Genomic DNA, 26,965 nt, shown 5'->3' on the forward strand with positions numbered 1-26,965 from the left:
CAGGGTCCAGCCTCTGAGCTGTCAGCACAGAGCCCACGTGGGGTTGGAACTCATGAACTGTGAGATCATCACTTGAGCAGAAGTTGGACGCTTAAGCAACTGAGCCACCCTGGCACCCCTATATCTCCGTTTTTAAAAAAGGCCAGCAATTTTACCCAGCTTGAACAAAGAGGCCAACTTTAAAAAAGCAACAAAAGGTCTAAGCCTACAAACATAAGCCAACATTTCCTCTTTGGTGCCCACTGTCACTTGTGTGATGAGAGAGCCTCATTTGATAGCACTATCCAGGACAAAGTGGGGTTAGGAAATGAGACTGTCACCACGGCAAGACAACTTCTGGGAAATCAGCTATTTCTACTTGTCTCCAAACCCTCCTTCCAAAGGCACGGCCAGGCTGCGGCAGGAGAGCAGGCCTGCAGACAGAGGGCCGGGAGCACAGGGAGCATGGGGAGCACACGGAGTGCTCTGGGCGGGCAAGCAGAAGCCGGCGGGGATGGAGTGGGGGCGCCAACATCGGCACCACACAGTTGCTTCCCATGAAAGAAACGGGGAAACGGTCATACACTTTAAGAGGACACACAAAGGACACAAAGTCAAATAATAAAATGATCAAAAGCAAGATGATCTGAGGGTAAATCCTAAAGACAGACTATGCCACCTTTTGAATCCTACTGATTCATTGGTTTATTCATTTCCGTGTGCAATCACTTATTTATTAACTCAAATATTTGGGTTTCCTAAATGCGCCAGGCCAGGCACCGTTCCTGGTCAGAAAATCCACAAAAATAGCTGCCATTGTGGAGCGTATATTCCAGTGAAGAAGCCGAGCAGAATGAGGACGTCGAATGCACACTACGTCAGAAAGAGGTGCTGAGGAGGGGCGTCAGGGCACATCAGTTTGTTGAGCACTGGACTCCTGATTTCGGGTCAGGTCATGATATCACGGTTTGGGAGTTCGAGCCTCATGCTAGGCTCTGTGCTAACAGCACAGAGCCTGCTTGGGATTCCTTCTTTGCTTCTCTCTCTCTGCCCCTCTCCTGTTCTCACTCTCTGTCTCTCCCTCAAAATAAATAAACTTAAAAATAAGAAAGAAAGAAAGAAAGAAAGAAAGAAAGAAAGAAAGAAAGAAAGAGAAAGAAAGAAAGAAAGAAAGAAAAGAAAAGAAAAAGAAAAGAAAAGAAAAGAAAGAAGGAAGGAAGGAAGGAAGGAAGGAAGGAAGGAAGGAAGGAAGGAAGGAAGGAAGGAAAGGGGTGCTGAAGAGAATGCACAGGAAAAGGAGCAGAAAGAAAGAAAGAAAGAAAGAAAGAAAGAAAGAAAGAAAGAAAGAAAGAAAGAAAAGAAAGAAAAGAAAGAAAAGAAAGAAAAGAAAGAAAAGAAAGAAAAGAAAGAAAAGAAAGAAAAGAAAAGAAAGAAAGAAGGAAGGAAGGAAGGAAGGAAGGAAGGAAGGAAGGAAGGAAGGAAGGAAGGAAGGAAAGGGGTGCTGAAGAGAATGCACAGGAAAAGGAGCAGAAAGAAAGAAAGAAAGAAAGAAAGAAAGAAAGAAAGAAAGAAAGAAAGAAAGAAAGAAAGAAAGAAAAGAAAGAAAAGAAAAGAAAGAAGGAAGGAAGGAAGGAAGGAAGGAAGGAAGGAAGGAAGGAAGGAAGGAAGGAAGGAAAGGGGTGCTGAAGAGAATGCACAGGAAAAGGAGCACGTGAGGCGAGGTGGCGAGAGATTATCAATTTTTATTCTGATAAACAGTGAGACCTTGAGGCTTAGCTGTTCAAACGCCTGCGCAGAAAGTAGCGCATGAGCTGGGGCACTGCCCTCAATGAACCGAACCCCTAGAACAGAAGTCACTGGCCTAGCAGCAGGCAGGAAGGAGGCCACAGAACCGGAAAGGAAGATTCACACTGTGCGGCAGCAAAACGTTTATTCACCGACCCAGCACACGTGACCTGGAAAGCAGTCTCCGGTCAGAACACGCGGTGGTGGATGCTGGTGTTGGCGGCTGCCGGTAGTGAGGCATCAGGGGACAACAGCTTAGAAAACAGGCAGCGGCTTACAGACAGAAATAAAAGGAACAGAAAAGTCCTAGAATGTGGGGCCTCATATGGCTGTAAGAGCCAAGTCGTTCCAGAACCCAAAGAGCAGACTAGCAAGACCTTTCGGGACCAGGGCCACTAACACACAACTGGGCCGAAGAGCAGACTAAGAGTGTGGCCTTCCTATGTAAGCCCGAAGTGCTCAAGAATGCCTCCATTCAGCTGAAAAAAGAAATCAAGGAAAAACTGGGGGGGCGGGGGCAGAGTTAAGAACTGCCTCTGGGAAAAAAATTTTAGGTGAGTTACCAGCTCATGAAACCGGCTAGAACCAAAGACTTTTTGAGCTTTTCAGCAAACTGTCTTGCCAAAGAAATCCTGAGACCAGCCCAAACACATCCTCTGGTCTCCTGAGCTTGCTGACTGAGTTGTGCCACCAAGGAGAGTAGGTCTCCCCCACTACCTGCTGCAGGTATGGACAGAAGACCAGGAGGATGGCCCCCGAGGGTGGAGCAAGGGACCAGAAGGTGGCGTAAGAGGGGTTTCCTTCCAGAGAGTTGACCCAAATTAACAATCTCACTGCCCAATTAGCCCACCGGGTGAGAAAGCTGAGGAGCCCATGCTGTCCGTGGTGGACACTCACCGATGGCTGGTCGAGGCCACTATGCCTCTCCTCCTTCTCCACAGTCCGCCGGCAGTCTGGGCACACCCACAGTGGCAGGTGCAGCACGCTGTTGCCCTTGGGGGCCATAGAAAGGGCCAATTTGCTCGCAGTCTTAATTCCGCTCTCTAAGAATGAAGAGTCTTTCCGCTCACTTCTGCACAGAAGACAATAATCCCCAGCGGGGTAGGGTGGTGTTCTATGATTCATGCCAAAATTAAAAGGAGTCTGAAACAGAAAAAAATATTTCTATTTTCAAAACATGATTCACAAAGCCAAGATCACTTAAAAATACTATATAGTTTTAAAATTACAATGTATGTGCATGTTTATATAAACATCTAATAAGTAATTTGTTGAATAAAACTGTACCTAGGGTTCTAGAAATACACCGTACTTCAAATAAACAGTAGCACCATAAAGAACATCTTAGAAGGAGTTAGAAAATTGTCCACTTAGCCTCTTCACCCAGACATGTTATTACTCTCCCCACGTGCTGAAAAGTGTGCATCTCAATTTCCACACGGGGGACACCAGGACTCTTGACCGTCAGCAGAGTTTAAAGCCACTATTCCAGAGGTGCGTGCGTGCACACGAGGGCTCAGACCCAAGGGAGTAATTCTGGCCTGTGTGTATGTGTGCAGATCCCAACCACCTGGGAGGTGGTATTCCCATTCCAGAGGCGAGATAAACAGCAGGAGCCGGATGGCACCACACATCCCAGACCCAGCCTCCCTTCCAGCTCAGCAGCGGTTATGCTCAATGCATCTCCAGCCACCTGATTTCAACGTCTGCTTTTTCAAAGAGTTAAAGATGCAAGATCATGACCCTAGATTCTCTTCAAAACATCAACCATCCTATCAGAAAAGAAAAGTTAGCCCTAAAAATACACAAACAAGCTCCAGAGATGTAAAACAGGCCTAAAGTCACAAGGTCAGCAAGCAGGGGCCAAGATTTTAACCCAAATGAATGTGAGCCCAAGACTGGTCATCTGCACCATAGAGAAACCATCCCAGGAATCCTGCAAATCCTGAGAGGTTCAAGAGAGGCGGACCTGGGAACAGGTCAGCAGGGAAACCAGGCATGGCCTTCCAGAGGCAGGACAGGTGTGCCAAGGGTTCCAAGCCAGAGCACGTGTGGGATCAAGGTGACAGAAACCCCCCAGGCCTCTGTTGCCATCTTCTGCCATGGGCCTCATCGGTTGGAGAGGTGGACAGGGACCCAGGCCAAGGTTATTCAGGCTGGAACTTTGGGGTATTTTACAAAAGTCTCCGGTTTCGGCCAGAGGCTCCTCCCGATACCCTACCCAGCCCTGCCCAGCCAGCAGTCTAGCTCCTCCCTCAGTCCATGGCTCTCCCCCTGCTCTCCTGCACCAAGGCTCACATACGTCTTTGGCTGTGCTTGTTAGCTGGACTGTAAGTGTGCATTTAAACGACTGGCTCCACGGCCACCTGAGTACTCTCAAAAGGCCGCAGTCTCCTTCCCTAAAGCCCCGGCGGGCCAGCAGGTCAGGTGCTTCAACAGGGGGGCTGAATGAATGAATGAATGAATGAATAAGAGAGTGAAAGACAGCACCACTAACACACAAAAGACTTGCACATTTACTCTTACCTGCCTTTATAACCCAGTGACCAAAACTGTTTCCATCACATACGCAGGTTCCATGGATTTAACCAAACCCAGCTCAGCAGCCGTGTGAATGTCTGGGCTGCGAGGGGAAGGAAGTGAGTACTGTATCCCAACAAGTGGCGTTCTAGGAAGCTCCAGACTACTCAAACCACAGAACACCATGGGAGCAGACGTCTTTCTCTGTCCCGACAGATCCAAGATGCAGAAAGTATGACAATTTCAAAAATCTCACTGATTTAAAACCACCTCTCGTCCCCAGCCTATGGAAAAAAACCCATCACTAACTGAACAGCCACAGCCTTCAGATTGTTCCGGGCCACCTTTTTACCCAGAGAAGGAGGTGCGAGGTTCCAAGGTTACAAAGTCTCCAAGCCAGAGATAATAACGTGAGAGCCAGAACTGACTTGAGGGTAACCACTTCAGTTCCAGATCATCTGTCTGTGCACCCACTGGTCAGCCTGTTCGTCCAGTATTTACTGGAAGCCACCATGTGCCAAGGCACTCGTCCAGGTACTGAGGGTGCAGCGGTAACTAAAACAGAGTTCCCTGCCCACGGTGAGCGAATGTATCTGCCAAAGGCAAAGACCACAAATAAGACAGAGAAGGAAAAAATACAGAACGTTAGACAGTGATCACTGAGAAGGAGAAAAACAGAGAGCAGACAGGAGTGACAGGGGTTGGGGACAATGCCTTCCCATCATTAAGAACCTCCTCGAGGAGACACCCCTGATGTCGCTGGCTGGTAGCAGCCACACAGATACCTGGGAGAGGGCCACTCCTGAGAGCAAGCACAAAGGCACTGGGGCAGGAGGCCACAGCGGGAGACAGAGAGGGAAGCGGGGGAGGTTCCAACAGGGCGGTGAGGCTGTATGGGGGGGAAGAGAGGAGATGGGAACAGGGGATCAATCAGGGAGAAGCTGCGTGTTCCCCAGGAGTGAGGCAGCAGTGAAGTCTGCTATGAAGGAAGAGCTGACAAGACTGCTAAGGAGTCAGATGTTGAGGATGAACAGAGGTGGGAAAGGCAAAAACAAGTCTTCCTTGACTGAGTGCAGGGAAGGCTCTGGGATGAGGAAGGCCTCTTCCAGAAAACATCTGAAACACACAATGTGCCAACATCCTGACAGGCTAGATCACAGATGCACCTGCGAGTAGCCCAGAGGTCCTGCTGGTTCCAGAGAGACACCGGACTGGCGCACTCAGACTTGAGCACCGGCCACCCAACGGCAGGAATCACTCCTCCACGAAGAAAAGAATCAGCAAGGGTGCAGGGCTACAAGGAGGATGTCATTCTAACAAGGGTGAAGTGAGCTAGGGCCCAAATGCTAAGGCAACACAGAAACACACACAGCTCCACATCTGGGAGACAAGCACTGCAGGCGTGGGCAGCACATGCGGGCGTCGGGCGGGGGGGGGGGGGGGGGCAAGGGGCGGGGGGCGGGGGGGGGAGGTGCAGGACAAAGGCCAGGGGCACCACCAGAGACGGGGGCAGGCAGGGTTGCCCATGCGGGCAGTGGGAAGAGGCTGAAGGTTTCTCAGAAGGACATGGTAAGACCCAGTGTGCATGAACACTGTTCCAGGCAGTTCCAGGAGCAGGCAGGAGCCATGGAAAAGCAGAGGTGTCTGATTTAGGAGCACTGAAGGCAGAGCCACACAACTTGCTGATGAACCCAAGGATGTGACGAGAACAGGTCGGACCACCCGGGCAGCAGTCATGCCAACAACAGGGCTGCCACACACAGCTGGAGGGCTAGGGCCGTGGCAAGAACCAAAAGTTTGCTATAGATGTTGTTACACATGAATTTCGTGTTAAACATCCAGATAATGTGGCGAGTTTGTTTTGCACAAGTAAGATACTTGGGAAATGGGTTGCGACTGAATATGTAATTCTGGGTCACCAGCGCGTGTGGTATGTAAAGCCATGAAGGCAGGCCAGATGATCCACGGAGAGAGGGAACCAAAGTCAAAACTTCTCAACATTTGGCCAACTAGTATAAAGCTAGTCCTCGAAAGATGCCAGCCTCTCCTCTCCACACCGTTTTCAGACAAAGCGAATAACAGAGACTATAAGATACACACGTGTGTATGCTACGACACGTGACTAAAATTCAAATTAACCAAACACTAGTGCCTTGCCCCATGGTCATGCTCCTAACTATCTGTGATCAAATGTAAGGCACACATATAAACTCCACTGATTCCCTGAAAGGCATTTACAGCTGCACTGAAGTATAGCCGAGGTGGGAGAAGCTGAAGATATGTGAGGCGTGCAACCTGAATACTTCTGACAGACGCACACACCCATGAAACCACGGAGATCAAGACAATGAACATTTACCGTCGCCCCCAGGTTTCCTTGTGCCCCCTGAACTCCCTCCCTCCTGTACTCACTCTCCTCCTACCCCCATTCACAGGCAACCACTGGACTGGGCTCTGTCTCTACCAATTACTATGCAAGTCCAGAAGTTCTATCACACAACATAATGTCTTTCGTCTGGCTTCTTCTGTCAAGTACCGTTATTTGGAGAGGATTCCCAGGTATGTATCAGGACTTCGTTTCTTTTAATTACTGAGTAGTACTCCATTACGTGGGTAAGCCACACCTTGTTTTTATCCATCCTCCCATTCAGAGACATTTGGGCTATTTCCAGTTTCTGGCTATTTACAAACAGTAGTCGCTAGGAACACTCATGTACATTGGTATGGACACATGCTTTTGTTTTTCTTGGCTAAATACCAAGGAATAGAATAGCTGGGTCATATGGTGGGTGCATGTCTAACTTTTAAGAAATTGCCAAATTATTCCCAAAAAGCAATGTTGTAGATTTCCAGTAACCCACATCCTCATCGATGTGGTGAGCTGTTTTCATGGTAGCCATTGTAATGACTGTGTAGCACTGTCTCACGGTGGTTTTCCTTAAGCGTTAATTATGTTAAATATTTGTTCACAGGCTTATGCAGTATTTATTCAAATCTTTGGCCTGGCACAAGGTTTATCAATTTTATTACTTTTAAAAGAATCAGCTTTTGGTTTGGTGGGCTTTCCATATTTAAAAATTTTTTGTTTTGTTGATTTTTGCCTTTATGTTATTATTTCCTTGTCTTGGGTTACTTTGGGTGTAACTAGCTCTTTGATCTGCTTTCTTGTGGTGAGAGAACAAGTCACTGAGCCCTTTCTCTGCACAAAGAGGTGATTAGTGTTCTAAATGTCCCTATAAGCAGCACTTTGACAATGATTTATAAATTTTGATGTGTGGTGTTTCCATTCTCATTAGGTCCAAAATACTTTATAATTACCCTCTTGACTTCTTCTTTGGCTCATGGGCTATTTAACATGTGACATGATTTCCTTGCATGTGTAGCTAAGTGTCTTTCATCTGTGATTTCTAATATAATTCCACGTAGTCAGAGAAGCTGCTTTGTACAATTTGAATTCTTCCAAATTTATCAAGACTTTTTTGGGGCACCTGGGTGGCTCAGTCAGTTAAGTGTCTGATGCCTGATTTTGGCTCAAGCCATGATCTCATGGTTTGTTGGGTTCGAGCCTTGCATCGGACTCTGTGCTGAAAGCACGGAGCCTGCTTGGGATTTTCTCTCTCTCCCTCTCTCTCTCTCTCTCTCTCTCTCTCTCTCTCTCTGCCCCTCCCTGGCTCATGCACACTCTCTCAAAATAAATAAACATTAAAAAAATGACTTTTCATGGGCCAGAATATAGTCTATTTGGTAAATGTTTGACATTTACTTAAAAGAATGTGTAAGTGTGCTGCTATCGTTGGGTAGAGTTTTCTGTAAACATCTGTCAGGTCAGGTCGGCTAACAATGTCATTCAAGTCTTCTATAACTTTAGTTATTTTCTGTTTACTTGTTCAATCAATTACTGAGAGGTGTTAAAAACTCCAACCATAATTTTGTATGTATCTATTTTTCCTTGAAATTCTTTTTAATCTAAATTTTAGTCAGTTAACATATGATACAATATTAGTTTCAGGAGTAGAATTCAGTGACTCATCACTTACATACAACACCCAGTGCTCATTACAAGTACCCTCCTTAGTACGCATCCCCCAACTTCCCTCCATCAACCCTCAGTTTGTTCTCTATGCTTAAGAGTCTCTTGTGGTTTCCCTCTTTTCTCTTTTTCTCCCCACTTCCCATGTGTTCATCTGTTTTGTTTCTTAAATTCCACATATGAGTGAAATCATATGGTATTTGTCTTTTCCTGACTGACTTATTTCTTGTAACATTTTTCAGCATTTTTCACACAACTAGAACAACCTTAACATTTGTATGGAACCACAAAAGACCCCCAAAGAACCAAAGTAATCCTGAAAAAGAAAGCTGGAGGCATCATAAGTCTAGATTTCAAGCTATATTATAAAGCTGTATCATAAAGATAGTATGGTAGTGGCACAAAAAAAAAAAACCAGACACATAGATCAATGGAACAGAACAGAAAACCCATAAATGGACACACAACTATACGGTCAACATCTTCGACAAATCAGGAAAGAACATCCAATGGAAAAAAGACAGTCTCTTCAGTAAGTGGTGCTGGGAAAACTGGAGGGTGGCATGCAGAAGAATGAACCTGGACCACTTTCTTACACCACACCCAAAAATAAACTCAAAATGGATGAAAGACCTACATGTGAGACAGGAAACCATCAAAATTCTAGAGGAGAACAAAAGCAGCCATCTCTTTGACCTCAACAGAGCAACTTCTTACTAGACGTGTTGCAGAAGGCAAGGAAAACCAAAGCAAACATGAACTATTGGGACCTCATCAAGATAAAAAGCTTCTGCACAGCAAAGGAAACAATCAACAAAACTAAAAGGCAGCCTACGGAATAGGAGAAGGTATCTGCAAATGACATATCTGACAAAGAGTTAGTATCTAAAATCTACAAAGAACTTATCAAACTCCACACCCAAAAACACACAATGCAGTTAAGAAATGAGCAGAAGACATGAATAGACACTCTTCCAAAGAAGACATCCAGATGGCCAACAGACACATGAGAAGATGCTCAACATCACTCATCATCAGGGAAATACAAATCAAAACCACCATGAGGTACCACCTCAGACCTATCAGAATGGCTAAAAGGATGCAGAGAAAGGGGGAACCCTCTTGCACTGTTGATGGGAATGCAAACTCCAGCCATTCTGGAGACCAGTATGGAGGTTCCTCAAGAAACTAAACATAGAACTACCCTATGATCCAGCAATGTTTTCCCTTGAAGTTCTATCAATTTTTCATCCACATACTTTGAAGCTTTGTTACTAGGTGCAAAGACATTTAGGACTGTTACGTCCTCTTAATACACTGACCCCTATATCAGTATGAAACTACTCTCTTTGCTCTGGTATCTATTTTTCTGATACTTAAAGAGCCACTCCAGCTTTTTACTTACATAAGGCAAGGCATGTCTTTCCCTATGACTTTACTGTGTACATCTCTATGTTTACAGCACATTACAGCAGAAAGCATATAGCTGGGACGTGATACTTTTCCTATCTCACAATCTTTTAAAATTGGCATGTTTGGGGCGCCCGGGTGGTTCAGTGGGTTAAGCATCCAACTTCGGCTCAGGTCATGATCTCACTGCTCGTGGGTTCGAGCCCCACATTGGGCTCTGTGCTGACAGCTCAGAGCCTAGAGCCTGCTTCCGGTTCTGTGTGTGTGTCTCTCTCTGCCCCTCCCCTGCTCAAGCTCTGTCTGTCTCTCAAAAATAAATAAACATTACAATTTTTAAAAATTTTTTAATTTAAAATTGGCATGTTTAGATCACTTATATTAAATACAATTGTGGATATTAAATGGATATTTAAGTTTATAAAATTTATCACCTAATTATTTTTCTAATGACCCATGTGTTGTTTCCTTTTCCTCTTTTTCAGCTTTTTAAAAATTGAGTATTTTTTATGACTCTATTCTATCTCTTTTGTTGAACTGTGAGCTACACTTTTCTGTTTGAAGTGGTCACTTTAGTGTCATGGTGTACATTTTTACTTACCACAGTCATCAAGTAAGACTTGACCACTAAACATACAAGAATCCTACATTCCCCTCTGCTGGCCTTCATGTTACTGTTGTCAGACATTTTCCTTCTATACGTAAGTCTCATGGTTTGTTGCTGCTTTTGCTTTATTATTAGTTTTTAAGATTTTATTTTTAAGTAATCTCTACCCCCAGCATGGGGCCTGGGGCCTGAACTCGTGACCGAGAAAAAAGAGGTGCCTGCTCCACTGACTGAGCCAGCCAGGCACACCACTGCTCTTCTTTTAAACAGACAATTGTAGGGGTGCCTGGGTGGCTCAGTCAGCTGAGCGTCTGACTTTGGCTCAGGTCAGGATCTCACAGTTCGTGAGTTCAAGCCCCCCGCTGGGCTCTCTGCTGTCAGCACCGAGCCTACTTGGGATTCTCTGTAGCCCGCTCTCTCTGCCCCTACCCCATTTGCTCTCTCTCAAAAATACACATCAAAAAACTGGACAACTGTATTTTAAAGTAATTTAAAACGTATTTTCTGCATACATTTACAATTTGCAGTGTATTTCTTTCTTTCCGCAGACTCACATATCCACCTGGTGACATCTGTTCTCTACCTCAGAACTTCCTTTACCATATTTGTGATGGAGATCCACTGGCCATGCATTCTTTTGGCTTTTTACGTCTGAAAAAATGTTGATCTCATCTTCACTTTTAAGCGACATTTTGCTGGTTTGCAATTCCAGGTTATGCTCTTGCCCTTCTGCACTTCAAAGCTGTTCTCTCTCCATCTCCTGGCTTGCGCCGTGCCGTCTTTATCTTTGTCCAATACATAATACATCTTTTTTCTAAAATTTTTTCTTAGCGTGGATTTACTTTTTTTTTTCAACGTTTTTTTTTTTTTTTTTTTTTTTATTTTTGGGACAGAGAGAGACAGAGCATGAACGGGGGAGGGTCAGAGAGAGAGGGAGACACAGAATCGGAAACAGGCTCCAGGCTCCGAGCCATCAGCCCAGAGCCTGACGCGGGGCTCGAACTCACGGACCGCGAGATCGTGACCTGGCTGAAGTCGGACGCTTAACCGACTGCGCCACCCAGGCGCCCCAGCGTGGATTTACTTTTGAGAGAGGCCGAGCGTGAGTGGGGGAGGGGCAGAGAGCGAGAGAGACACAGAATGTGACGCAGGCTCCAGGCTCCGAGCCGTCAGCACAGAGCCCAATGTGGGACTCGAACCCACGAACTGTGAGATCACGACCTGACTGAAGTTGCACACTTCACTGAGCCACCCAGGCACCCCTAATGCATCGCTTTTCCTGACTGCATTTTTCTTTTAACCGCTGTTCTCCCTGACACAATGATGATGTGTCTTGGTGTAATTTTCTTCATCTTTCTTATGCTTGAAGCTTACTGAGCTTCTGGGATTTGTGGGTTTATAGTTTTCAACAAACTGGACATTTTTCAGCCATTATTCCTTCAAATTTTTTTCGTATTCCTCATTCCCATTCTTTCTCTCAGGGACTCCAATTACGCATACACAGTGGGCCCCGGGAAGCGGTTTCAAAGCTCACTGATGCTCTGTTCACCCCCGCCCTGCCCTGCAGGCTTCTCCTTCACGGTTCTTTTTGGATACTTTCTATTGCTATCTCCTCAAGTTCCGTCACCTCTTCGGCTGCAGCATCCAACGCGTTCAAGTCTAGAAGTTCACCTGGGTTTTCTTTTATTCTGTGTTTCCTTTTAACATGCTCATGCTTTCCTCTATCTGGCTGAACATACAGAATATAGTGACAACTGCGTTAACATCTACTAATAATTCTATCACATGTGTCATTTCTGAGTCTGTTTCTATTTTTCATTTTGTACCTCATTATGGATCGTACCTGCCTGCGTCGGTCTCTGCATGCCTCATGATTTCTGACCAGATAGTCTGGACACTGTAGGCTTTACCGTGTTAGGTCATGGGTATTGTTTTACGCCTTCAAATATTTCTGAGCTTTGTTCTGGGTCATAGTTGGGTTATTTGGGAAGAGTCTGGTCTTCCCAAGGCTTGCTTGTAAAACTTGGGAGGTGGGATCAGAACACCTTTTTGTTTGTTTGTTTTTTAAAGATCTAACTGGCTTTATTAGGTGATTCGTGCATCAGGCAGCATCCCATTGGGAAGGTAGAGATGCTCCCAGGATGAGAGCACCTTCAATCTGCCCCACTACTGAGGCAATACCCTGGGAGTGCACTATCTGTGTGTCACAAGATTCCCCCACTCTGGCTGTGGGCACACAAATTGTTTGGGGCCCTGCATGAGCTCCAAGGACTGTTGCACGACTCCCTTCCTGGGTTCTTTCCTTGGCACGCAGTTTCCACACATGCCCGTGCTCATCCGGACACAGCTGAGTATTCAAGGAGAATCCCACGTGGTTCTCCAAAACTCTCTTTTTCTCTTTGCAGCCCTCTCTTCTCTGGTACTCTGCCCTGTAAATTTACTTTGGCCTCCCCACCCCAAGGAAACCACCAGGTTCTCTTTGGACTACTCCCTCCTTTCTTCCTGAGCCACAGCCTGCAAATGCTCTCAAGGCAGTAAGCTTGGCCAGTCCTTAGCTCGTTTAGTTTCTCTGTCTCTCAGAGATCACTGTCCTGTACCGCCTGCTGTCCAATGTTGGAACAATGCTGTTCGAGATAGTCTGTCCTTCATTTAAGTGGTTTAAGACAGGAGGATAAACCCAGTCTGGTTACGTCAATATTCTTTAAAAATAAATGTACAAGAATAAACACTAAATAAGTGTCGTCCCCCTAATCCTACACACATACAGATAAAATGTATTTATATAAAGGCATTTTATTGATTTACTTACTTACTTCAGATCCTATGTTGTAACCCAGACATTTTTCCATAAGAGAATATATTTATTCCTAAATTGGCACTCCTGCTGAAAACACTTGCAAGTGCCACGGACACCTGAGATCTGCACCTGTGACTTAAGACACTTCATCCTTTCTCAGTAAACTGGTTTTCTACTCTGTGGTACAAGCCGTCGTTTGTGGCCAATGTGTATATATGTAAGAAAGATACCAAATTCATTTTCCTGCTAGGCTTACACTCTAGTTTTAAAAGTAATCTCCAGGGGCGCCTGGGTGGCTTGGTCGGTTAAGCGTCCGACTTCGGCTCAGGTCATGATCTCACAGTTCGGGAGTTCGAGCCCCGCATCAGGCTCTGTGCTGACAGCCCAGAGCCTGGAGCCTGCTTCAGCTTCTGTGTCTCCCTCTCTGTCTGCTCCTCCCCCACTCATGCTCGCTCGCTCTCTCTCTCTCTCTCCTTCAAAAAATAAATAAAAACATTAAAAATATATATAAAAAAATAAAAATAAAAGCAATCTCCAAAAAAGCAATATGAAAAACTCAGACTTACTACTTAAAGACTTTACATGTAGGGGCATCTGGGTGGCTCAGTTGGTTAAGCGTCTGACTCGATTTCAGCTCAGGTCACGATCTCTGCGTCATGAGTTCAAGCCCCACATCAGGGTCCACGCTGACAGTGTGGAGCCTGCTTGGGATTCTCTCCTTCTCTGTCTCTGTCCCTCCCCTGCATGTGCTTGCTCTCTCTCTCTCTCTCAGAATAAATAAACTTTTTAAAATAAAGACTTTACAGCTAAACTTATTATAGACCCAAAGAAAATACGGCATCTTGGGGCATAATAGCACTAAAGGTGGTCAGGTAATAATGGCACATCTCAGGTCATACATACAGCCCAGGGAAGGCTAAAGCCAGGATTCTCATGGACACAAAACGCAAAGCAAACATGCCTGTTTTTGTCCCATTAACATCTCCTGCCTCAGACAATATACAGCGGTCTCTTCCTGACTGGTCCCCAACCCACACATCTGTCTGCTTTCCACATATCCTCTACTTCTGTCGGGATGGCTTCTCACACTGCACATGTGACCAGAATATTCCCCTGTTTTGAACCCTTCAATAGGTCCCCTGCCTAAAAGGATTAAGCACGACATACGAGGCCCTTGTCACTTAGTCGCCGCAGAATTACCCAGCTGAAATTCCTTAAAATTCCAAACCTCTGCCCCATTCAACTGTGGGGCCTCAGTACATGCCATTTCCAATCCTGAAACACCAATCTCCCGTCCGTTACCAGGCAGCTGTTAGGCACCCTTACAAACCTCACTGGGCTATCATTCTTTTTCTGCGAACTGTGCTTTCTTCCAACTTACTCCCCACCCCTCAAGCAATACAGCCCCACAGAGTTAATTACCCCGATTCCTGTACCCCCTCTATACTTGACACGACTCCCTTATGCTTTCAAATGTCCATCTTCTCGTGACACTCAAGAATTTTTAAGTCCCACAAAGCACCCAGCATCCAGCAGGCACCCAGTAAATGCTCAATGACAGAAATGAAGCCGCTACTCCACATCATCAATTCACCTTTGGTCTCCCCTACTCCCACCGCCATTTTCCTTGCTTAGTTCACACACAATCTTTTGTGAGCTACCTGTGTCCAGGGATGACTGCATGTGTGGTCACTAAAATATCTATAGTCTTTTCTGCTTCCTTTCTGAACTCAGCTTTCCCAAAGCACATGCAAGTTCTGTAAGCAAGTGGTACTACTTGGGAAATAATTACTAACATTAAGATTTAAGTTCTCTTCCAATTAGTTACCATAAAATTGCTAACAGAACCATGAGTTAGGTGCAAAATTATTTAAATATTTTAATGTTTTGGAACATGTAATTTATATAATCGCAGACAGTAAAATATTTTTAGCAATTTCAAGACTTCAAAGGTGCTTCCTAAAAATTCAATAAACATTAATTACTGATTCCCTATTATTACATTATGAGAGCATTCTTTTTACAGCTAATGTGGAAGTGAGGTTTTTTGTGTTTTGTTGTTTGTTTTAGGATTTACTTCAATTTCAGTTTATATTTTTTAAAAAGTAGAGAAAGCCTAAAAAAATCTGCAACCATTGGTTTCTTATAGCTGCTGGTCAACCTTCCGATGGGGCCTACCTATGAATGCCCAGTGGTTCTACAGAAGTCAACAGGGTGGCTTTGCGCACTAATGAAGGCACAGTGGTACCTGCTCTCTGCCAGAAACTATAGTTATATAAAATGGTTTTAAGCATGTAACTGTTATTAATATGGTCTTTGTATATACGGGAAGTCCTCTTTGAAGTCTAGTAAGCAATGCAATGACTGTTTTGATTCTGCTTAGCTGGAAGAAGATAAATGTCTAAGCAGCCTCGGAACAAGTCAGGATGCCGGGGCGAGTTTAGCGCCACTGCTCCGTCATCTGGCACATGGCAATTCACACATTCAAATGTTTACAGAATACCTCAGGTCTCTGCATTTAAGCTCCATATGGCAAAAGAGAAAAAGAACTTGAATTTATTAGTAGCAGCAAATCAGACAGTTAAGAAAGACTTACGGCCCTGGAAATATGTCTTTCTTACATTCTTTTTCACCTATCTTGAAACCACAAATCACCTACTGTGATCAAATGACATGCTGATATCAAAGTATACTAACTTCTCTGGCTATAGTTTGCACCCCGTTTAAAATCTGAAAATTCCAGTAACCAGTCATTTAGTACAGGGTGCTAACAGTCTTTACAGCAATACCCAGATATCACCAGAGGGGAAGAAAAAACCCATAAATAGAACAGAAGCCGGAAAGGCTTTGAGTCAGACACTGTAAGTGGGATAGGCAACACTTGAAAACTGAGTGACTGAGGTAATTCCAAAGGTAGCCAGTCAACACACTCCGCAAGCTCGTCACCAACATGGCCCTGCTGACCTGGGCACCCAGGCCAGGGGCAGCCCCCTCCGTCCACCCCACACCCGGCCACAGGGAGGCACCTGGTGCCAGGACAGCCACACCAGTGACTAGCCAGTGACCTAAAATAATAACCACAAAAAGTACTTGCCTTTTGCAGAATCCCCAACTTCCCATAACACAGAATGTGGTGATAACACTGAGTTGGCCTCCAGGATTGTTACTAAAACTGTTATGGTCCAAGAAATTCACAAGGCAGGGAGAGGAGGCACAGAAACTTTCACTGGAGGGCTAAGAGTCCGAAGGAAGAGGGAGGGGTGCCTCCCGGCAGGAGCTGCAGAAGAAAGGGAGCAGAGGTGTGGAGAGCAAGCTGAGGGGAGGCAGAGCAGAGACTTCCATGTGAAGCAGGTGCACAGGCGGGCAGCAGCAGGAGGCGGGGACCCACCGGATACGTAGCCTTAACAGGGCACCCTGGCCAGGTGAGCGGGTGCCTGTCAAAGCATCTGGTTCCCGTGGGTCTCACAACGAGGGGAAGGGCACAGACCTCTTGCTGAAACTGCAAACATTTAAAGGCTACGACAACACTCAGCGCTGCAAACAGCACTGCAGAATGATGATGGTGTGAAGTCCTGACGACCTGTTTGAAAACCCACTGGCAGTTTGTTTCCAGAGGCTCCAAGCCGTCTACCTGGAGCTGTGCCCCTCGGCATGCTTACCCAGCACACGCCTCCTCGCCTAGGTGAGACCTCTGCTCACGCACCAGGCCCCGCCATCTGCTTGAGGACTCTGTTCTGTGGATTCTCCCCTCCATTCTTCGGATCATCAATCTTTCCTTCTTTCCTGCATCGTTTCCATGAGGATACAAGCACACTGTTACCACTAGGCTGAAGACACAAAACACCCTCCTCGGGACCACACTTCCACCTCCAGCTGCTAGGAACCTCTTTTCCTTCCTTTTCAACTCCGTTGGAGCTGTGCACCCCAGCCCTTTCTAAGAGAAATTAAATGCAAGCCACAAATGTGAGCTATGCAGTAAATTGAAACACACACACCCACACACACACACACACACACACACACACACACTAACAACAATGGTGAAAACAAGGCAGCACTTCACACCCATCAGAAAGGCCAAAGTCCAAGGCACGTGGGTGAGCAAGTGGGGCAACAGGAACTCTCGTTCACGGCGGTGGGAGCGCAAATGGTGCGGTCACTTTGGAAGACAGTTTGGCAGCTTCTTACAAAACGAAACATGCTCTTACCATACGATCCAGCAATTATGCTCCTTGGTATATACCCAAAGGAGCTGAAAACTTTGATCCACACAAAAAAAACTTGCATATGAATGTTTATAGCACTTTTATTCAAAATTTCAAAACTTAGAAGCCACCAAGATGTCCTTCAGAACGTGAATGGATAAACTACGATCCATCCAGACAGTGGAATATTACTCACACTCAAAAGAAATGAGCACCAAGCCAGGAAAAGACATGGAGGAACTTTAAATGCACATTACTAAGGGAAAGAAGCCAATTTGAAAAGGCTACATACTGTCTGATTTCATGTACAGGACATTCTGGAAAAGGCAAAGCCACAGAGACAGTAAAAAAAAAAAAAAAAGAAAAAAGAAAAAAAGTGGTTGCCAGGGGTTGGCGGAGGAAGGGAGGTACAGGAGGAGCACAGAAGATGTTTTAGGGCAGTGAAACCACTCTGCGTGATACCGTAATAGGGATACCTAGCATTAGACACTTGTCCAAACCCAAAGAATGTACACCACCAAATGACCCAATGGGAACTATGGACTCTGAGCTAATGATGATGTATCAGTATAGGCTTACCAACTGTCACAAACGCCCCTCTGGTGGGGGATGCTGACCGTGTGGGGGCGTGCGTGCGTGTGTGTGTGTGTGTGTGAAGACGGAGGAGGGGTACGTGGGAACTCCCTGTACTCCTTGCTCAATTTTTCTGTGAATCTAAAATTGCTCCAAAAAATGAAGTCTATTAAACCCCCACTCCAAAAAAAAAAACCCCACAGGTGAATTCTACTCACATCATATTTCACTCAGCAACACCCACAATGTTCTATCAAAGGTAATCCACATAAACTATTAATGAGATGTTTCGTACTCTTTTCGCATACCAAGCCTTCAACATTCAGTGTGCACTCGCACACTTAGAGCACATCTCAGGTGTTCCACGGCCACACACAGCCAGGCACCTCGGGCTCAAAGGTGCAGGGCCACGCTCACTCTCCAACGTGCCAGTAAGGCTCTTGCTCACCACCAACCCTCCAGCATCACACTGGACTCCACCGACATAAGGCACAGGGGTTCACTCTCTCCTACTGGATGGTCTTTCTTCCACTGGCCTGCTGGTCATCACACCCTCCTGATGCTTCTGAGAACCCACTCCGACCCCAGATGTCGTGACTCTACGCAAAGATGGCTCCACACATTCCTCCAGACCAGGACTCCTAACCTTAGGGTCAATTCCCAGCCACCTTCTCTGCTCTGTGTTCAGTTTGTGCCTCAGGCTTCTAGCAGGTTCCTCTTTTCAGAGAAGAGATCTTATTTCTTTCCTGGTAGCTTTCAGGGAAGAGGTGTAGAATCAAATGCCTTGACCTCAAGTCCTGGATGGCCCTATAAATGGGGACAGGGACTGAGAAGTGGGGAAGCCAGGCTTCAGTGACAGAGGCGGAAGTGCAGAAAGACTGGGCAGAATAACTCCCACTTCCAGTTAGCTCCTAACTGCGTCTCAAGAAGCATGTGTCACTTGTATCATGAGAAGAGCAAACTTTCCTAGAAAGACTTCTGGAAGCTGAAAGGGTAGGCCAGCTGGTGGTGAGAAGGGGCCCTCACGTTCAGTGCTCGCAAGGCATTCGGGTCTGGCCATCTCTGTCCTTGCTCAGTCAGGATCACAGACGCCATCTCCTCTGTTGCCTAGGTGGCCTGCCAAACTGCTGACTACACCACTGGGCACTGGTGCACTGGAGGGGCCAGCAGAGAGAGCCCGGTGCCCAGATGACGGCATTCCACCCACATGTGACAGACCCCGACCTGAGGCTAAGGCCCCTCCCTCCTGCCAGCACAACCCCAGCCCATGTGGATTCCAAACTGGCACAGGAACAGCATCCTCCATTGCTGATAGGGACACCCAGACTATGTATCTGCTGCTCCAAGGCTCTGGTAACAAACTTTAACAATTTTACCAAGAGACAAAAACTGGTAACAGAAATCAGTTAAGGAATGGGAAACTGACATACCCAGAAGCAAGAAGATTCAGGTACCTTCCTTTGATGTCTCAAGTACAGAAAATTTTGCATTTATAGTGAAAGGCATTTAACCACATTATCAGAAATTCTAAAAATATTCTCTATTTCATTTTCAGTAATTTAATAACTAGAATCTCATATTCTGATGAAAAACAAAGACTGTATATTCTTTTTTTTTTTTAATGTTTATTTATTTTTGAGAGAGAGAGAGAGAGAGTGACCGAGCACGCACACAAGCCAGGGAGGGGCAGCGAGAGGGAGACACAGAATCTGAAGCAGATTCCAGGCTTTGCACTGTCAGAACAGAGCCTTACACGGGGTTCGAACCCACAAATTGGGAGATCATGATCTGAGCTGAACTCAGATGCTTAACCCACTGAGCCACCCAGGCACCTCTGTATAGTCTTTAAATATATGTATAAGCATTTTTTCTGGCATTAAATAGGCGATACATGTGATTATGTATAAAATCACATCTGTGAGATACAATGGTCAACACCATATATAAAATAAATGGCTGAACAAAAACAGACTCCAAAGAGCTTTTGAAATCTGTATTTTTAACGCTGACAATCACACCTCAATTACAAATAGCAGCTTAATTCAAAAACAGCACAGTCTTCACCTCACACACGCTACAATGGCTTTGCTCGAAAAGACAACAAACAACAGGTGTTGGCGAGGTGTGGAACCCCCTGCACTGTTGGTGGGAATTGTAAACAGGTGCAGCTGCTGTGGAAAACAGGACGGGGGTCCCTCACAAAATCAGAAACAGAACTACCATGTGACCTAGCAATTCCACTTCCGGGCATGTATCCAAAGAAAACGGAAACACGAGCTCAAAACCATGTCTGCACCTCCACGTTCACTACAGTAGCAGCTACAAAAGCCAAGGCATGGAAGCAGCCCAAGGGTCCGTTAATGGAAGAACGGAGAAAACACAATGGAGCACTACTCAGCCATAAAAAAGAACAAAATCTCAACACCAACGGATCTCGAGGGCATTATGCTAAGGTGAAGTAAGTCAGAAAAGGACAAATCCCATATTGTTTCACTTACATGCTGAATCTAAAAAACGACAATAAAAAGAACAAATACTGAGCTCAGACAAAACAGACTGGCAATGCCAGCGGCAGGGCTGGAGGAGGAGAGAAATGGGTGAAGGGGGTCAAAAGGTGCAAGCTCCCAGTTATAAGATAAGTCAGTCCCAGGGACATCATTGTGTACGTCATGACAACTACAGTTAACAATACTGTATTGCATATCTGAAAGTTGCTAAGAGAACAGATCTGAACAATTCTCATCGTAAGAAAAAAGTCTGCAACATGTGTGTGGTGACAGATAGCAGACTTACTGTGGTGATCATGTGTGTACAAACACTGCCTTATTATGTTGTACACCTGCAACTAATATAATGTTGTATATCATACCTCAATAAAAAAAAAATTTTTAAGAGCAAAGTCAAAAGCAATTTTAGACAGCTTTGAGCTGATCCCGAAACTAACACAAGATCCAGCTTGGTAGGCACTGTCAAAATGTGGCTACAGAGCACTTGAAATGTGGTTAGTCAAACTGAGACGTGGCAAAGTATAAAATCCACACCAGATTTCAAAGACTTGTATAAAAAAAGGAATGCAAATATTTCAGTAATAATTTTTGTATCGAGTCCACGCTGAAATAATATTGTCGCTGGTTACTTAAGGTTAAGTAAAATATACTAGGTAAAATTGATTATATTTGTTTCTTTTTACCTTTATAAGATGGTTACTAAAAAAAAAATATTTTTAAGTAGGCTGCACGCCCAGCATGGAGCCCAACGCAGGGCTCGAATTCGCAACCCTGCGATCAAGACCTAAGCTGAGATCAAGAGTCAGATGCTTAACTGACCAAACCACCTAGGTACCCAGTTTTATTTTAAGTAATTTCTACACCCTACACGGGGCTCAAACTGAGATGATGGGTCACAAGCTCTGGCCAGGTACCCCCTCAGTACACTTTCAAGGCATTATTATGGAAATATCCCAACACATACAAAAGACGAAAGAATAGTATAATGAACTCTTCATGTACCCATCACTCAGCTTCAACAATTATGTTTCATCTACTCTTTCCACCTCCCCACTTTTTTTTTTTTTTTTGAGAGAGTGAGCGGGGGAGGGGCAGAAGGAGAGTGAAGGAGTAAGAGGGAGGGAGGGAGGGAGACAGAGACAGACAGAGACAGAGAGAATATCTCAAGCAGGCTCCAAACTCAGTGCTGAGACTGACACGGGGCAGAATCCCACAACCCTGGGATCATGACCTGAGCTGAGGAGTCAGACGCTTAACCGACTGAGGCCCCCCACCCCCCCGCCCCTGGTTACTAACAATTTTACAATTACATGTGGCTTACATTCCATTTCTCTTGAGCAGTACTGGGCTGGAAAGTCACTACTTCTCCCTTTTCCCATCTTCTATGAACTAATAATAAAGAATAAATATCCAGCCCTAAGCAGAAGGAAATGAAGTCACAGGGAATAATTTACAAATAGGAAAAAGAACAGCTAGAAAATGAGAATTTGACTACAGCTGACAATAGCTCGAAATACTTTAATCCTTTTAAACTCCCAAGTTTTATAACACAGAAATTTAAAACTTCTGTAAAGCATAAAGCTGTGTTGTTTTTTTTAATACCAACTTAGACAAAATATCTGTAATACAGAGGCAATAGGCTCATCTCCTCAATATGTACAGGAGCTTCTAATCATCCCAACAGCCTTATATGGTGAGTCCAATTACCATCCTCACTTTACTGAAGAGAAAATTAAAGTGCTGAGTTTGAGAAACTTGTTCACGCTGGCTAGTAAGTCTCAGAACGAGGATTCGACGTAGGTGAGCTGGCTCCAGACACTGGAAGATGTGCTGGAGTCCCTTCCTGGGCAAGGCAGCTTCTCAGATGAAGGCACCCTTCCCAAAATACAGCTGTATGAGTCCTAGGGCTCGCATCGCTGGGGCATGGGCACACCAGCCAGCTAAGGGAGGTGGAGTATAGGTGGGGCATCAAAATCAAAATACATGTGCATTAGCAGAGACCAACAAAGCCAAAAACTGCTTCTCAGACAAGCAAAAAAATGGACAGATAATGGCGAGACTCAAGAGGAAGGAGAAAGTACAAAACACCAAGGTCAAAATGAAAACATCGTTACATCAAACTCACTTAAAATACCAATAACGATAAATAAGTATCAACATATTTAGGTCAAACTTTTGGTGAAAGTTTGATGAAATGTTCAAAGAATTCCTAGAAAGTACAATTTACCAAAACAGATAGATAAAAACTGGAGCAGTACTTTAATTAGTAAATAAACTCGACCAGATGTAAATCCAAGCTGAGATGGCTTCTAGCAAAATTTAATAAGAAATAAGTGTAGGGGACTGGGGGGCTCAGGCAGTTAAGCCTCCTACTTCAGCTCAGGTCATGAGCTCGTGGTCCGTGAGTTTGAGCCCCGCGTCGGGCTCTGTGCTGACAGCTCGAAGCCTGAAGCCTGCTTCGGATTCTGTGTGTGTCTCTCTCTGCCCCTCCCCCACTCACACTCTGTCTCTTTCTCCTTCAAAAATAAACAAACATCCCAAAAACAAAATGTTTAAGAAATAAGTCTAATTTTATTTTATTTTTTTAAATTTTTTTTAATGTTTATTATTTTTGAGAGAGACAGAGAGCAAGCAGGGAAGGGGCAGAGAGAGAGGGAGACACAGAATCTGAAGCAGGCTCCAGGCTCTGAGCTGTCAGCACAGAGCCCAACGCGGGGCTGGAACTCAGAGACCAGAGATCATGACCTGAGCCGAAGTCGGCCGCCAACCGACTGAGCCACCCAGGCACCCCGTAATAAGTCTAATTTTAGACAAACTCTTCCAGATAACAGAAAAAGGTACACACCAAAAATTAACCATAATCTACATCCTGAAATCCAACAGATGAAAGAAAATTCCAAGTTACTCTCATTCATGAAAATAAATTCAAAAAAATTCTAAATAATTGTATGAGCAAACTGAATCTGGCAATAGACAGAAAAGGATACTACTATGGCAAAGTGGGTTTTTACCCACGAATTCATAGTTGAACACTGAGCTGATTTTCTAATTACTTTATCACATTGCAGAACAAGACACAAGTACCATGTAATTAAACAGATGCCAGAAAAGGCTTTTGATAAAACTGAACATCCATTCATTAAGAAAAACATTCCTAATTAACCAGGAATACAAGGTAACTTTCTTAAAATGATAAATAAAGGCTATCTTTAAAAAAAAAATCTATTAACAAAAAACGTAAAAACAAAACAGTGCATCAGGAATGAGATTGAAGGTACCTGCAACCATCATTTCTATTCAACTTTATCCTAGAGATCCCAGCCACAACAGTCAGGAAAGAAAAATAAAAGGACTGATGATTAGAAAAGAGAACAAGAAGTGTCACTATTTGCAGATGATATAATTGTACACACAGAAAACCCAAAAGGATGTAAAAATAAATAAGAATATCTTACAAATGTTGATAAATAACAAAATATTTTAAATTATATTCCCATATACCAACAACAAATACTTTTTTTAAAAATTTAAGTTAGCAAAAAATAAATAAATAAATAAAATAAAAATAAATAAATAAATAAATAAATAAATAAATAAAGTTAGCACTTATAACATCTACCAAAAAAACAAAAAAGCCACCAGGTACTACACTCATGGAAACTGGCCATTATGGCTGGTGTGAACCAGTGTTGCTGGTACAGAGGGACATAATAAGCAAGGGCAGCACGAGTCAGTGGAGCCAGGGCTGCGAAACGTGGCTGGCAGTTGGAGACTAGCTACAAACACAAGGACTGAGGAAATGAGGAAATATACTGAAGATAATGCAGCGAGGTTTCTCACTGTAGGATTAGAGGGGCACAAATATACAATGGAAGAAGGCCATAATAAACTCCAAATGCTGGACCAGAACTGAAAAGAGCTGGTGCAAACTCCTGGTTTTTTTTTTGTTTTTTTTTTTCAACGTTTTTTTTTTTTTTTTTTTTTTTTTTAATTTATTTTTGGGACAGAGAGAGACAGAGCATGAACGGGGGAGGGGCAGAGAGAGAGGGAGACACAGAATCGGAAACAGGCTCCAGGCTCCGAGCCATCAGCCCAGAGCCCGACGCGGGGCTCGAACTCACGGACCGCGAGATCGGGACCTGGCTGAAGTCGGACGCTTAACCGACTGCGCCACCCAGGCGCCCCAAACTCCTGGTTTTAATAGATCACAAAAGCCGATACAGGTGGATGAGTGTACACACACATACATTTATTTCCTATCTCTGTTGGCTGTGAGAACATCTAGCACCCAAATTTTGATTTGTAAATACCATGGTCTATTAAAAGAAACCAAGGCTTCTTAGAATAATGGCTGATTTCAGGGTTGTGGCAGAAAAAAACTCAACATAAGAACGGAACTTCTGGTATTATAACGAAAGACTCAAAGAACAATGAAGATACGTCTAAAGGATTCAGCAGCCAGCACATAACCTATTAAAACCAGAAGTTTCCACCAAATCTGGCTATATTTGATACAATGCATAAAACAGAAACCCGTAAGTTCATATTTATATAGGGGGTACACAGATATCAAGAAAGGAGAGCCCTAGCTTACTGCAGAGCGTCAATAAACGCTAAAGGAATGACAACATTAAAAGGTCACCATTTGGCTACCACAGATTTACTGGACTCAACTAAGAATCACCAACAGATGCTAAAACCAGAGGGAGAAGGTCTGATGAGAAACAGGACATTTACAACAACTTCAAAGTATTTCCCTACAAAAGATATTACCTAATCATTACTAGTAAATACAAGATTCTTATTAACTTTATAGTGAACAAACCAATCAGATAACAGCTTAACCATTAGGTGAGAGTTATCGCCACCCATAATGGAACAAATCAACACCACAAACTCCTGAGATGATGTGCTACAAAGAACACAGCATCACTTGTATGAAATTCCTGCTCAAATGCAAAATCTGAGTCTAATCAGGGGGAAACCTCAGATACGCCCAAGTTAAGGATCATTCTACCAAGTGTGCAGTCTCTCATAAAAATGTCAAGGTCAGAGTGCCTGGCTGGCTCAGTTGGTGGAGCATGTGACTCTTGATCTTGGGGCTGTTAAGTTTGAGCCCCACATTGGATATAGAGATTACTCAAAGATAAAATCTTTTTGTTGTTGTTGTTATTCATCTTTGAGTGAGAGACAAAGCATGAACAGGGGAGGGGCAGAGAGGGAGGGAGACACAGAATCTGAGTTCTGTGCTGAGCTGTCAGCACAGAGCCGGACACGGGGCTCGAACCCATGAACCATGAGATCATGACCTGAGCTGAAGTCGGACACTCAACCGACTGAGCCATCCAGGTGCCCCAAAAAATAAAATCTGGAAAAGAAAAAAAAAAGTCAAGGTCATGAAAGACAAAAGACTGAGAAATTCCAAATATGGCAACCAAATGCAGTGAGTGATCTTGAAACTTATTCTGGACCATAAAGGAACAGGGAGGAAAGTTCTTTCATTTGTTTTTGCTATTAGGAACACTCTGGAGTGGGGGGAGGCAGAGTGCCTGAGTGGCTCAGTTGATTAAGCATCCAAACTCTTGCTTTCAGCTCAGCTCATGATCTCACAGTTCCTGAGATCAAGCCCTGTGTCGGGCTCTCTACTGACAGCATGGAGCCTCCTTGGGACTCTTTCTCTCCCTTTCTTTCTTCCTTTCTTTCTTTCTTTCTTTCTTTCTTTCTTTCTTTCTTTCTTTCTTTCTTTCTTTCTTTCTTTCTTTCTTTCTTTCTCTTTCTCTCTTTCTCTCTCTCTCTCTCTCTCTCTCTCTCTCTCTCCCTCCCTCCCTCCCTCTCTCTGCATCCCCCACCCCAAATAAATAAACATTAAATTTTTTTTTTTTTAAAAAAAGAACATTTGGGGGGCGCCTGGGTGGCGCAGTCGGTTAAGCGTCCGACTTCAGCCAGGTCACGATCTTGCGGTCCGTGAGTTCGAGCCCCGCGTCAGGCTCTGGGCTGACGGCTCGGAGCCTGGAGCCTGTTTCGGATTCTGTGTCTCCCTCTCTCTCTGCCCCTCCCCCGTTCATGCTCTGTCTCTCTCTGTCCCGAAAATAAATAAAAAAACGTTGAAAAAAAAAAAATTTAAAAAAAAAAAAAAAAAAAAAAGAACATTTGGGGGACAAATGGTGAAATTTGAAAGAACCTGTGGGTGAGATGTTAATACTATAACAATGCTAATTTTCTGATTTGACAGGTATACAATTTATATGGAGAAGAATGTTCCTGTTTTTAGAAAAATACACATTCATACTAGAGGTAATGGACACTATGTTTATAATTTTTCTTCAAGGGAGCCCAGAGAAAAATCGTAAAACATATACATGTGTGTATAGAGAGAAGAAGGGGAAGAGAAAGGAAGGGAGAGATGTAATGATAAGGCAAATGTAATGCCAAAAGTTGGGGAATCTGGGCCAAGAGGATATAGAAATTTGGTAATATTTTTGTACTTTTCTATAAATTTGAAATTGTTTCTAAGTTAAGTGATTTTAAAACTTATTAAATGCCAAAGAATAAATC

General features: G+C 44.3%; 1 protein-coding gene across 11 annotated transcripts in view; it reads right to left on the reverse strand.

Moving 5' to 3' along the window:
- Positions 1-26,965, reverse strand: part of FAM193A (family with sequence similarity 193 member A) — a 165,602-nt gene that overhangs the window by 90,013 nt on the left and 48,624 nt on the right. For 9 of the 11 annotated variants that reach the window (XR_009258691.1, XR_009258694.1, XR_009258693.1 and 6 more), the window contains exon 2: positions 2,662-2,907. Coding sequence is in view for 6 of the 11 variants with exons in the window: in XM_058719610.1 (XP_058575593.1) it covers positions 2,662-2,889 (228 nt within the window). In the remaining 5 variants the exon portion in view is untranslated. Of the gene's footprint in view, positions 1-2,661; positions 2,908-16,219; positions 16,379-16,784; positions 17,015-26,965 lie in introns of those variants that run through there. The other 2 variants (XM_058719612.1, XM_058719613.1) reach the window with 2 other exon arrangements.

The sequence above is a fragment of the Neofelis nebulosa genome, chromosome 3 (genome assembly GCF_028018385.1).
Source record: "Neofelis nebulosa isolate mNeoNeb1 chromosome 3, mNeoNeb1.pri, whole genome shotgun sequence".
In the NCBI taxonomy this organism is placed as follows: domain Eukaryota; kingdom Metazoa; phylum Chordata; class Mammalia; order Carnivora; family Felidae; genus Neofelis; species Neofelis nebulosa.